Consider the following 13293-nt stretch of genomic DNA (forward strand, 5'->3'; position numbering starts at 1 on the left):
ACTATCCACAAGACCACCAACCTTTGTGCCGTCTCCAAACTTGCCAACCAGCCCTTCTACACCTACGTCCATGTCGTTAGTAAAATCACGAAAAACAGAGGTACTAGAGCCTATCCTTGAGGAATACCACCAGTCACGGCCCTCCAATCCGAGTGTAGTCCTCAATCACGACACTCTGCTTTCTCCAGGCAAGCCAATTGTGAATCCACCTGGCCAAGCGTCCCTGGACCCCATGCCTTCTGACTTTCTAAATAAGCTCTACCGTGCGGAACCTTGTCAAATGCCGGACTAAATTCCATGTATATCACATCCACTGCATTACCCCCATCTATCTGACTTATCAAAAAGACTAAGGGGCTGGTGGTGGACCTGAGGAGGGCTAAGGCACCGGTGACCCCTGTTTCCATCCAAGGGGTCAGTGTGGACATGGTGGAGGATTACAGATACCTGGGGATACGAATGGACAATAAACGGGACTGGTCACGATACACTGAGGCTGTCTACAACAAGGGGCAGAGACGTCTCTATTTCCTGAGGAGACTGAGGTCCTTTAACATCTGCCGGACGATGCTTACGATGCTCCTCGAGGCTGTGGTGGCCAGTGCTATCATGTTTGCTGTTGTGTGCTGGGGCAGCAGGCTGAGGGTAGCAGACACCAACAGAATCAACGAACTCATTCGTAAGGCCAGTGATGTTGTGGGGGTGGAACTGGACTCTCTGACGGTGGTGTCTGAAAAGTGGATGCCGTCCAAGTTGCATGCCCTCTTGGACAATGTCTTCCATCCACTCCACAATGTACTGGTTAGGCACAGGAGTACATTCAGCCAGAGACTCACTCCACCGAGATGTAAAACTGAGCGTCATAGGAAGTCATTCCTACTTGCGGCGATCAAACTTTACAACTCATCCCTCGGAGTGTCAGACACCCTGAGCCAATAGGCTGGTCCTGGGCTTACTTCCACTTGGCATGATTAACTTATTATTTAATTAGTTATTGTTGTATATTGCTTATTTCTTCACATTTCTTGGTTGGTGCGGCTATAACGAAACCCAATTTCCCTCGTGATCAATAACGTATGTCAGTCAGTCTGTCTACCACCTCCTCAAAGGGTTCTATCAGGCTTGTTAGATACGATCTGCCCTTCACAAAGTCATGCTGACTGTCCCTGATCAGACCATGATTCTCTAAATGTCCATAGATTCTATCTCGAAGAATCGTTTCCAACAGCTTTCTCAAAATAGACATAAGGCTCACCGGGCTATAATTACTCGGACTATCCCTACTAACTTATTTGAACAAGAGGACAATATTCGCCTCCCTCCAATCCTACCATACCATTCCCGTGGACAACGAGGACATAACGATTCTAGCTAGAGTCTCAGCAATCTCTTCTTTCCCCTCGTGGAGCAGGCCTGGGGAATATTTCGTCAGGCCCCGGGGACTTATCCGTCGTAATGTATTTTAAGAAGTCCAACACCTCCTCTCCGTTAATATCAGCTTACTCCAGAACATTGAACACCCTCATATTGTCCTCACCGTCATCAAGCTCCCTCTCATTGGTGAATGCCGGAGAGAAGTATTCATGAGGACCTCGCTCACTTCAACAGCCTCCAGACACATCTTCCCACTTTTATCTCTAATCGGTCCTACCTTCACTCCTATCATCCTTTTGTTCTTCACATAATTGAAGAATGCCTTGGGGTTTTCCTTTACCCTACTCGCCAGGGCCTTCTCTTGCTCCCTTCTTTCTGTCCACAACCCCTTCTTCATCTTTTTTCTTACTGCCCCATTTTCCTCAATAGACTCGTATGATTCTCGCTTCCTAAACCTCATGTATGCAGCCATCTTCCATCGGTGTTACGGTAAGGGGGGTTTTGGTTTCACTGTTGTGTTTTACAATCTCAATATATTCCAGTTTCTTAATTTACGGCCTGACTCCATCCGCAGACCGTTCCACTCACCATGGATCGAGAGTCCGGCCACTATCACGATGAGGGCGGCTGTAACTAGGCAGAGCAGGCAGATCAGACGGTACGGTCTATTTCCGATCTTCACTTTCAACTCCCGTTCTTGCGCAGCTGTGGAGATACCATGTGATCATAAGATCACAATAAATAATTATTAAGACAATAGGAGCTATTTAATGAATACTTTACTTCGGTATCTTAGTGACTGTAGTGATGACTTGCAACAGACTGAAAAGCCTGAGAATGTAGATGTTAAGAAAGATGAAGTAATGGAGCTTTTGGAAAGCATCAAACTGGATACGTCACCGGTACCAGACGAAATATACCCCAGGCTACTGTGGGAGGCGAGGGAAGAGATTGCTGAAGCTCTGGCGATGATCTCTGCATCATCAATGGAAACGTGAGAGGTTCCGGATGATTGCGGATGTTGTTCCTTTATTAAAGAAAGTGAGAGGACATTGCCCAGGAAATTATAGACCAGAAAGACTTACCTCAGCGGTTGGTAAGTTGATGGAGAAGATCGTGAGAGGCAGGATTTATGAACATTTGGAGAGGTATAATATGTTTAAGAGTGGTCAGTATGGCTTTGTGAAAGGCAGATCGTGCCTTACGAGACAGATTGAATTCTTGTGGGGAGACTAAAGGAAGAAGAAGGTGATTAAGGAAGAGCAGTGGATGTCGTGAATGTGGTCTTCAGCAAAGCATTTTATAAGATACCCCGTGCAAGGCTTACTGAGAAATTAAGGAGGGATGGGATCCAAGCGGATATTGCTTTGTGGATCAACAACTGGCTTGCCCACGGAAGGCAAAGAGTGATTGTAGACGGGTCATATTCTGCACAGAAGTTGGTCACCAGTGGAGTGCATCAGGGATCTGTACTGGGGCCCTTATTTTTCTTGACTTTTATAAATGAACTGAATGAAGTTGTCGGGTTGGTTTGCTGATGACACAATGCTTGTGGGTGTTGTGGATAGTTGGAGGGCTGTCAGAGATTGCAGCAGGACATTGATAGGATGCAAAACGGGGCCTCGAAGTGGCAGATGGATTTGAATCCAGTTAAGTGTGAAGCGGTTCTTTTTTATCAGTCAAATACGATGGCAGACAATAGTATTACTGGTGAGACACTTGGCAATGTGGCGAATAAAAGGCATCTTAGGGTCCGAGCTCAAAGCAGCTGCGCGGGTTGACTCTGTGGTTAAGAAGGCGGATGGTGTGTTGGCCTTCATCAATCGTGGAATTGATTTAGGAACTGAGAGGTGATGTTGCAGCTATATAGGACCCTGGTCAGACCCCACTTGGAGTACTGCGCTCAGTTCTGGTCGACTCACTATAGTAAGGATGTAGAGCCATAGAAAGGGTGCAGATGAGATTTACAAGGACGCTGTCTGGATTGGGGAGCATGCCTTACGAGAATAGGTTGAGTGAACTCGGCCTTTTCTCCTCGGAGCGACGAAGGATGGGAGGTGACCTGATAGAGGTGTACAAGTTGATGAGAGGCATTGATCGTTTTGGAGTCAGAGGTTTTGTCGCAGGACTGAAGTGGCTCACACGAGAGGACATGCTTTAAGCTGCTTGGTACAAAGGTGATGTCAGTAGGAAGTTGTTGTCATTTTACTCAGAGAGTGGTGAGTGCATGGAATAGGCTGCAGGTGGCGGTAGTGGAGGAGGAACCGATAGGGCCTTTCATGGGACTCCTGGATGGCTAAAAAGGGGGAAGAAGCCTTCCATGAGTCTGGTGGGGCGTGCTTTTGTACCTTACTTCCCGATGGGAGGGAGTCCGACTGGTTTGGGTGGGGGCCTATGGTTATGCCGGATGCTTCACGGAGACAGCAGGAAATGTAAACAGTGTCCACGGAGAGAACATGTCAGATTTCCATCTTTGGAGTAAGACAGCAGGGCGGCTGGTCAGGGCAGTGTACCAGACGTGATGGATAGGGAATTAAATGAGCTATTGTTGGGCTGCTCTGTATAAGGGGGTGGGGCCAGGGGAGATTAGACTGACCGATTTGATTGCGGAGGACCTGTTTGTCTTGATTGATTGATAAAGTGTACACTGTCACAAGTTCCCAGATGGTAGATCTCTCTGGGAGATGGAAGAGTGGAAGGGAGGGAGAGACGGAGAACGAAAGGAGCGGTGAGAGAGTGAGGTGGGGGGAGATCTGGAAGGTGGAAGATGGAGGAGGAAGACAGATACTGGATGGCCTGAGACCCAGGGAGAGTTGCCGGGCTAATTTGCTCGGGAAGGACAGATCAGGCACGGGGAGTAGATGTAATCTACCTGGACTTTAACAAGGTCTCAGATGGTACACTGCACTGGAAGATGATGGTACAGGAGTCGGGAGGCCACGTTGCGAATGTACAGTAACGCCGCTCTTGTTCAATGTTGGTCGCCCTGATATAGGAAAGGCCACTGTGCTGGAAGGTTTACGAGGATGTTGGACTCGGGACAGTGAGTCATGGAGAGAGGTCGGGCAGGTCGGGACTTCATTCCTTGGAGCGCAGGGGCGACCTTACAGAGTTGTATAAAACCACGAGGGGCGCAGGCAGGGTGAATGAACAGAGATTTGGGAACCAGATGTGGTAGCGAGAACAAGAGAAAAGTGAGTGCGGTTAGAAAATCGAGAGAGGGGTGGATATAGAGAAAGAAAAGGCGTGGAGGGGAGATGAGCGGAAAACAGGGACAGAGAGAGGTGGGAAGAACGGACGGTGTTGACGGTGGTATAAGAGTGAGCTGAACGAGCGCGATAGAGTGCGACATGGAGATCGAGAGAGGTAAAGACGGTGACAGGATAGAAGAGAGACGGGAGAGAGAGGGGGCAATGAGAGAGGGCGAAGAGACCGGGACAGTTGGAGACAGTAGGGGAAATAGTGTGATGGAGGGACGGGGAGGGAGCGAGAAAGAAGACGGGGTGAGAGAAGGTGAAAGAGGGAAAAGAGAGTGGGTTAGGAAAGGGAGAGAGGGGTTAAGGTTTTATACCGCGCTCCTTCTCAGCGTCATCCACAGTCCTCCCTTCTCAGCACTCTGACACGGAGCTAACTCAGCTCCACCACCCCTGCCCCACACCACTTGCTCCTCATTGCCCCTCCCTCAGCACTCCCTGCGCACTCCATCCTAGAACTCTACCTCTCGGGCGCACGCTCTGTACGGACCATCAGACGCAGAGAGAGTTGTCGGGCAAATTTGAAACGGGAGGGACAGATCAGGCAGGTGGAGTAGATGTAATCTACCTAGACTTTAACAAGGTCTCAGATGGTACATTGCTCTGGAAGATGATGGAACAGGAGTCGGGAGGTCACGTTCCAGATGTACAGTGACGCCGCTCTTGTTCAGTGTCGGTCGCCCTGATATAGGAAAAGGCCACTGTGCTGGAAGGTTTACGGGGATGTTGGACTCGGATGAGTGAGGCATGGAGAAAGGTCGGGCAGGTCGGGACTTTATTCCTTGGAGCGCAGGGGCGACCTTACAGAGTTGTATAAAACCACGAGGGGCGCAGGCAGAGTGAATGAACAGAGATGTGGGAGCTAGATGTGGTAGCGAGAACGAGAGAATTTCAGTGAGAGTGTAAAGAGCGGCGGGGGGAGGGGAGAGCGACGGGGAGCGGGAGAGAGGGATGGATAGAGAAAAGAGACCATCAAAGAGAGTTCCCCCTTCTTCGCATCTCTCACGCGTTCCCTCCGTGTTATTCTGCAACAGGGAATCATTAGGGTCAACTGTACGTTTGCCCTGAGATCTCTGGACAGGATTGGACACGTCACCTAAACAGGGACAAACTAAAAAAGATGAAACTGACCTCGATCTGTCCGGACCCGGGGTGCCGAGGGGGTCTTGAAATTAACTTCGGCATACGATACATCAGATGCAACTGGGAACAGAAGACTGAGGGTCAGACACAAAGTGAAGCTCCCAGTGCACCGTCCCATCACATTCTCCTGGTGTCAGACACAGAGTGAATCTCCCTTCACACTGTCCCATCACACACTCCCGGGGTGAGGCAAAGAGTGAAGCTCCCTCCGCACCGTCCCAATGCACAATCCATGGGGTCAGACACTGGGGTCAGACACAGAGTGAAGCTCCTTCCACACAGTCCTGGGTGGGGGGGGGGGGGAGGTGTTTCGATAATCCAATAAAAACGGGGCCGAAGCCGTCCTTGGGACTGGTGGGACGTGCTTTCGTATCTTTGTCTCCGATGGGAGGGTGTCCGGCTGGGTTGGGTCGGGGTCTAGGGTTATACTGGCTGTTTCACGGAGACAGCAGGAAATGTAGAGTGTCCACAGAGAGAACAAGTGAGATTTCCATCTTTGGAGTAAGAAATCAGGATGGCTGATTAGGGCAGTGTACCAGAAGTGATAGATAGGGACTTCCTATACGAGGAATACTGTCACAAGATCCCAGATGGTAGATCACTCCGGGAGAATGAAGAGAGGAATGGAGGGCGAGACGGAGTAAGAAAGGAGCAGTGAGTGGGGGGGGGGGTGGGGGAGATCCGGAGTGTGGAAGATGGAGGAGGGAGGGAGATAGTGGATGGCCTGAGTGACAAGCTTTCTTTACCCAGACTGTGGTCAGCCCATGGGACGAGCTGACAGAGGAAGTGTTCGAAGCAGATGCATTAGAAACTTGGACACTTGGGAGTATGACACGTGACCCATCCAGATTGACGTCAGCGCTGTGAACTCTGACCTGTCTGTGTAATGTTTGACAACCCGCCGCATCCCGGGGCAATGGGAGGACCTTCGCCCTCATCGATGCGGGGTTCCTTTCTCCGAAAGTTCAGATCTGAGTAGGTGGAGTTCAGACCGTCTGGGAGAGAGAGAGAGCAGATAAGTGAGAGAGTGAGAGCGGTAGAGAATGGAGTAGGGTGTTGGGAAGAGAGAGAAGAGGGAGGGGTTTGAGAAGAGACAAAGGATGAGGGAGAGGTGTAGAGAGAGGAGAGATACAGGAGGCAGCAGAGGGCGATGGGCAGAGAGGGTGAGGTAGCGACAGCGGCGATGGGGGGAAGATGTAACAGAAAGAATGGAGAGGGAGAACGGGGTGAGAGAGGCGGAGACGCGGGGTACAGAGGAGAGAGTCGGGAACAGTGAGATGGCAGGGAGAGATGTGAGAGAGGGCGAAAGAGAGTGGTATTGAGAATGGAGAGTGAGGGGAGGAAAAAGTGCAAGAGGGATGGGGAAGAGAGAAGAAGAGAATTTGAGAGAGAGAAGTGCGAGAAGAGAAGCGTCGGAGAAAGGAAGAGAGCCGTGGATAAAGAGGAGGAGAGGGCTTGACGGGAGTTGAGCGGCACATTTAGGAAGAGAGGGAGGTTGGAAGACCGGTAGGGGCGAACTGGGAAAGATGAGACGGTGGTGAAAGAGAGAGAGGGAAAGAGCGCCATGGGGAGACCGAGAGTGGTAGCGACGGTGACTGTGATAGAGGAGAGACGCGACGGAGAGAGAGCAATGAGAGAGGGCGAAGAGAACGTGACAGTGGGAGACAGTGGGGAAAACGGGGAGACGGAGCAGGGGAAGAGGGAGAGCGGAGAGGGTGTAAGGAGGTGAGGAAGGGGAGAGAAGTGGAAAGAAAGAAATGTGAGTGGAGTTAAGAAAAGTGAGAGAGCGGTTATGGATTTATACCGCGTTCCCTCCTCACCACACTAACACGGCGCTCACTCACCTCCGCAACCCCATCCCACAGCGCTCGCTCCTCATCGGCACATCCCGTGCTATCTCTCCTCACCGACCCTTCTCACAGCCCACTCTCCTGAAACCGTCCCACGGCGCTCCTTCTACACCGCCCCTCCAAGGGAGCTCACTCCTCACAGCAGCCTCACCACCGTCCCTCCCACAAAGTTCACCCCCTGCATCATCTCTCCCACGTGTTCAATCCGTCTTATGCTCAAACAGGGAATCAGTAGTCACGTTTGCCCTGAGATCTCTCGACAGGATTCGACGTATCAGCTAAACAGGGTGAAACCAACAAAGATGAAACTGACCTCGATCAGCCCGGACCCGGGGCGCCGAGGGGGTCTTGAAATTAACTTCCGCGTACGATATATCAGGTTCAGCTGGGGACAAAACAGCGAGTGTCAGCGACAGAATAAGGCTCCCTATAAACCGTCTCATCACACCCTCCCGGGGTTCAGACACAGAGTGAAGCTCCGACCACACCGTCCCATCACACACTCCCGGGATCAGACACAGAGTGAATCTCCCTCCAAACCGTCCATCACAAACTCCCGGGTTCAGACACAGTGTGAATCTCCCTCCACACTGTCACGTCACATACTCCCAGAGTCAAACACAGAGTCACTCATCACGCACTCCCGGGCAGACAGTGTGAAACTCCCTCCATAAGCCTGATCACACACACCAGGATAAGCTGCAGAACAGATCAGTCGCCTGTCTCTTTGCCGCACTCACCTCGGGAAGGAGACCGTGAGTCATTTTTTCCCAACTTCACAGTCATGTAGCTCACGCTCTGGTCCATCCTGCCGAGGAGTCTCTGCGTCTCTGAGCTCAGGGGGAATCAACCGTAGTCAGAGGAAGCCTGTGTTAACAAGTGGGTTAGGCCGGTACCAAGCAACGCCGGATGAAGAGCTGATGAACTGAGGAACCGAGAGCAGGGGGAGGAAGTGCGGGGAGCAGAGAGATTGAGGGTGTTGCAGAGGGTGGTCGTGAGAAATGAGAGTGGTTGGGGGAAGAGTAGTGTGAGTGGGGAGAAAGAGGGGAGGATTCGGGGTCGGGTAGAGATAGAGATCTGGGTGACAATGGATAGACTGGGGAGAAGGCAGCGAGAAAAGGGGTAAGTACAGTGAAGAGGGCGGAAGGAACACGGTCCCTTCATAGGCTTTCCTCGCTTTCTCGTCCAGTGGCGCACTTTCTCTCTCCCTCCTTATTCCGTGGAATTCTGTGTCTCTTCTTCGACAAGCTTCCCCCACGCTCCCCTTTTCATTCTCTATTTTCCCTCCGCCTATTCTATCTCTTTCTATCCCATCTTCCTCCCCTCTTCAGCCCTTGCTCTTTTCCTACCTCCTCTTGTCCACCTTTGCCCCACTTTTTCCTCTTCCCCATTATCTTATTCCACACCCTCCCACATCTTCCCCTCTCTTTTTCTTCTCTCCACGACCAACACTCCTGTCACCCGGACACGCAGATGTGCTTACATACTCACAGATGCTTTCTGTATTTCCCTCCCTTCCGAATGTCCGCCTTCTTCTCCTTCATCCCATCTTCCCCGTCCCTTCTCCACCCTTCCTCCCATCCTACCTCCGAGCTTCCTGTTCTCTCCCACCACACATTCCTCCTTCCCTCTCCCACTCTTCCTCTTCCTTTAGTTTCCCTCAATCAATCTCTTCCTTCTCCCACCCTCGCCAGGCACTGGCTCCCTCTGCCCCACTCACCTTCCCCACCTCAACGACTTCCCTATCACGCACCTTCCCTCTCCACTTCCTCTCTCCTCTACACCTTCTTTCTGTATCCGACCTTAACGGCTTTATTTCCTCCACTTCCCATATATTTCCTCATCCAACTCACATTCCTTCACTTCTCCTTCCACCCTGGATTCCATACTTCCTTACATTCCCAATGCTCCTTTCTTTCTGAATAAGCCTTGCATGGGGTACCTTATCAAATGCCTTGCGGAAATTTATATACACTACATCTAATGCTCTTCCTTCATCAATGTGTTTAGTCATATCCTCAAAAAAATGATCAGGCTCGTAAGGCACGGCCTGCCCTTGACAAAACCATGCTGACTATTCCCAATCATATTAAATCTCTCCACATGTTAATAAATCATGCCTCTCAGAATTTTCTCCATCCAATTACTAACCACTGAGTTAAGACTCACTGGTCTATAATTCCCTGAGCTATCTCGAACCCTTTCTGGAATAAAGGAACAACATCCGAAAACCTCCAATCCGCTGGAACCTCTCCCGTCCCCCTTGATGTTGCAAAGATCATCGCCAGGTTCTCAGTAATCTCCTCCCTCGCCTCCACAGTAGCCTGGGGTACATCTCATCCGGTCCCGGCGACTTACCAACTTGATGCTTTCCAAAATCTCCAGCTCACCCTCTTTCTTAATATCAACATGCTGCAAGTGATTGATACTATCACCCAGATCCTTACTCCACAGTGAATACTCGAAGCAAAATATTATTTAAGTTTCTGCCATTTCCTCCGGTTTCATATACATTTTCAGCCTGTCACACTTGATAGGTCCTATTCTTTCTCATCTTATCCTATTACTCTTCACATACTTGAGGAAAGCCTCGGGGTTTTCCTTAATCCTGCTCGCCAAGAATTTCTCATGGCCCCTTCTGGCTCTCCTAATATCCTTCTTAAACTCCTTCCTGTTAGTCTCATAATCTTCCAGATCTCTAGCATTACCTATCTCTCTTAGACTTTTGTAAGCTTTTGTTTTCTTCTTGACTAGGTTTTGTACAGCCTTTGTACACCACGGTTCCTGTGCCCTACCATAACTTCCTCGTCACATTAGAACGTACCTATGCAGAACTCCACACAAATAACCCCTGAACATTTGCTCATTTCTGCCCTACTTTTATTTGAGAACATCTGTATCCAATTAAAGCTTGCAGGTTCCTTTCCGATAGCCTGATACTTCCTCTTACTCCAACAAAAAGAGTTGCTAACTTGTCTATTCTTATCTCTCTCCAATGCTGTTGTAAAGGAGATAGAATTATGATCACTATCTCCAAAAATCTCTCCGAGTGGTTTATTTCCCAATAGCAAATTAATTGCAACCTCTCCTTTTGTGGGTTAACTACACATTTGATAATGTATCCCATGTAAGGAGACATGTGGCCCACGGAGACATTGCTTTGTGTATCCAGAACTGGCTTGCCCACAGAAGGCAAAGAGAGGTTGCAGTCGTGTCATATTCTGCATGGGAGCCGGTGAACAGTGGAGTTCCTCGATGATCTGTTCTTGGACCTCAACTCTACGTGATTGCATGAATGATTTGGATGGGGATCTGGAGCTGTGGTTCTTAAATTTGAGGATGATACAAAGGTTCGGGGAGTTGTAGATACCCCCAATTATGAGGTCTGTCAGAGCTTACAGCGAGACATTCATAGGATGCAAATCTGGTCGGAGAAGTGGCAGATGGAATTTAACTCAGGTAATAGTAAGGCTGTTACTTTTGTGGTCAAATATGATGGCAGAATATGGTATTAATGGTAAGACACTTGGCAGTGTGTTGGATCAGAGGGATCTTGCCTTTCCAGTCCATAGGACACTCAAGGCAGCTGCACAGGTTGTATCTGAGGTTAAGAAAGCGTACACAGTATTGACCTTCATACATCGTGAGACTGAGTTTAGAAGCCGAGAGCCAATGTTGCAAATTTATAGGACCCTGGCCAGACGCTACCTGGAGGACTGTGTTCAGTTCTGATCGCCTCACTACAGGAAGAATGTGGAAACGATGGAAAAGATGCAGAGGAGATTTGCAAGGAAGTTCCCTGGTTTCGGGAGCATGCCTTATGAGGATAAGTTGAGTGATCCCAGCCATTTTTCCTTGGAACGACGGAGGATGAGAGACGACCTGATAAGGTGCAACAGATGATTAGAGGCTTTGATCTTGTGGATAGTCAGAGGGTTTTTCCCAGGGCTGAAATGGTTAGCTCTAGAGGGCAATGATTTAAGGTGCTTGGCAGTAGGTACAGAGGGGAATTCATGGGTCCGGAGAGAGTGTTAAGTGCGCGGAATGCTCTTCCGGCGATGTTGGTGGAGTCCGGTACGATAGGCTCTTTTAACAGTCTCGTGGGCAGCTAAATGTAGCTCAGGGAAAAATAGAGGGCAATGGGTAACCCTGGAGAATTTCAATGATAAGGACATGATCACAGAGTTTGTGGGCCGATGTGCCTCTATTGTGCTGTAGGAATTATGTGTTTCTATGTTTCTATGACCTCTGGACGGAGTTGTCTGAGGAGAGTGGATCCGAAGGTCGGCTAAGCTCGCAAAAGCACGACGGGAGCAAATGGACGACACTGTGAGCTCCAACGTTTGCACATTAGACTGTTTCATGAGAATGTGCCCCTTTTACATGTCGCTTTACAAACCATATATACAAATTATAAAGCTGAATTGTTTACCAGCATATTGTGTACTCTTTGTAAACATCGTACAACGTCCACCCAAACGAGATTTCGTAAGTTTCTCGGGACGGCGGCTACCATCACCCGGATGAAGCCGGGAGCCGAACCGATGATTTCATTCCCACTAATTTTTATTTTCTTGTAAGCCCTTTCTTTAGCTTTTGCAGGAGCTTTGAGTTCCCTTTTCGGCCAGAATTGGATATTTCCTGAACTCTGAGAACTTCTTTATTTTTGGAACACACATGTCCTGCACCTTCCTGATCTTTTCCTAGAAACGAAAGCCATTGCTGCTCTGCTGAATTCCCTTGCAGATATGGTTGGAGAAATGGCAGATGAGTTCAACCCGCGCAAATAGAAAGATACAGCACACTATTAAAGAGAAGACCGTATCAATGAGCAGAGGGATCTTGTTTGGAGATATTGTGTGTGGCTCTATGAACGCGGCTCCACAGTTTGCAGACGATATGTGGATAAGTGGAGTGGCAGGTAGTTTTGAGGAAGTAGACAGGCTACAGAAGGACTTGGACAGGGCAACGTAATGGCAGATGTACTGCTGTATTCAAATATGCATGGTCATGCAGTTTGGGAGAAAATGAAAGGGTTTGCTATTTTCTAAATGGAGAGAAAACAGAAGGAAAACAAATCAGAGATTCACGGGGACTTTAAGGCCCTTGTGCGGGATTCCTTAAAGGATAATTTGCAGGTTGAAGAATGAAATCTCCAGCACATTCCCGGCCCCTCAGCCCACAATGTTGTGCCGGTGTTCTAACCTTCTCAGGTTGAGTCTGTGATGAGGAGGGCAAATGCATGTCAGCATTTCGACTCGAATATAAAGGGAAAGGTGAGATGCTGAGACTTTATAAAGCACTGGTGAGGCCTCACGTGGAGTATTGTGAACAGTTTTGGGCCTCCTATCTTAGAAAGATTGTGCTCAAAGTGGAGAGGGTTCAAACGAGGTTCACAAAAATGAATCCATGATTGAATGGCGTCATATTAGAAGTGCTGAATATCTCTAGACCCGCACTCACTGGAAGTTAGACGGAAGAAGAGTGATCCCATTGAAATCTATTGAATATTTAAATGCCTTGATCGAGGTAGTGTGGCGAGGATAGTTTCTATGGTGGGGGAGTCGAAGACCAGAGGACAAAGACTTAGAAGAGCGGCTCGTCCTTTTAGAACAGAGACAAGGAGACATTTCTTCAGCCAGTGTGTGGTGAATTTGTGGATTTATTTGGCA

The 13293-nt window shown here is 49.2% G+C and overlaps 1 protein-coding gene across 1 annotated transcript in view; it reads right to left on the reverse strand.

Moving 5' to 3' along the window:
- The window catches only part of LOC140724337 (uncharacterized), a 38473-nt gene that overhangs the window by 15667 nt on the left and 9513 nt on the right, over positions 1-13293 (reverse strand). Inside the window, exons 2-6 of the mRNA XM_073038790.1 lie at positions 8362-8488; positions 7935-8006; positions 6647-6766; positions 5760-5831; positions 1963-2079 (exon numbers count right to left, since the gene is read on the reverse strand). Coding sequence (XP_072894891.1) covers positions 1963-2079; positions 5760-5831; positions 6647-6766; positions 7935-8006; positions 8362-8428 — 448 coding nt within the window. The 5' untranslated portion in view covers positions 8429-8488. The remainder of the gene's footprint in view (positions 1-1962; positions 2080-5759; positions 5832-6646; positions 6767-7934; positions 8007-8361; positions 8489-13293) is intronic.

Source organism: Hemitrygon akajei, unplaced genomic scaffold (genome assembly GCF_048418815.1).
Source record: "Hemitrygon akajei unplaced genomic scaffold, sHemAka1.3 Scf000189, whole genome shotgun sequence".
In the NCBI taxonomy this organism is placed as follows: Eukaryota; Metazoa; Chordata; class Chondrichthyes; order Myliobatiformes; family Dasyatidae; genus Hemitrygon; species Hemitrygon akajei.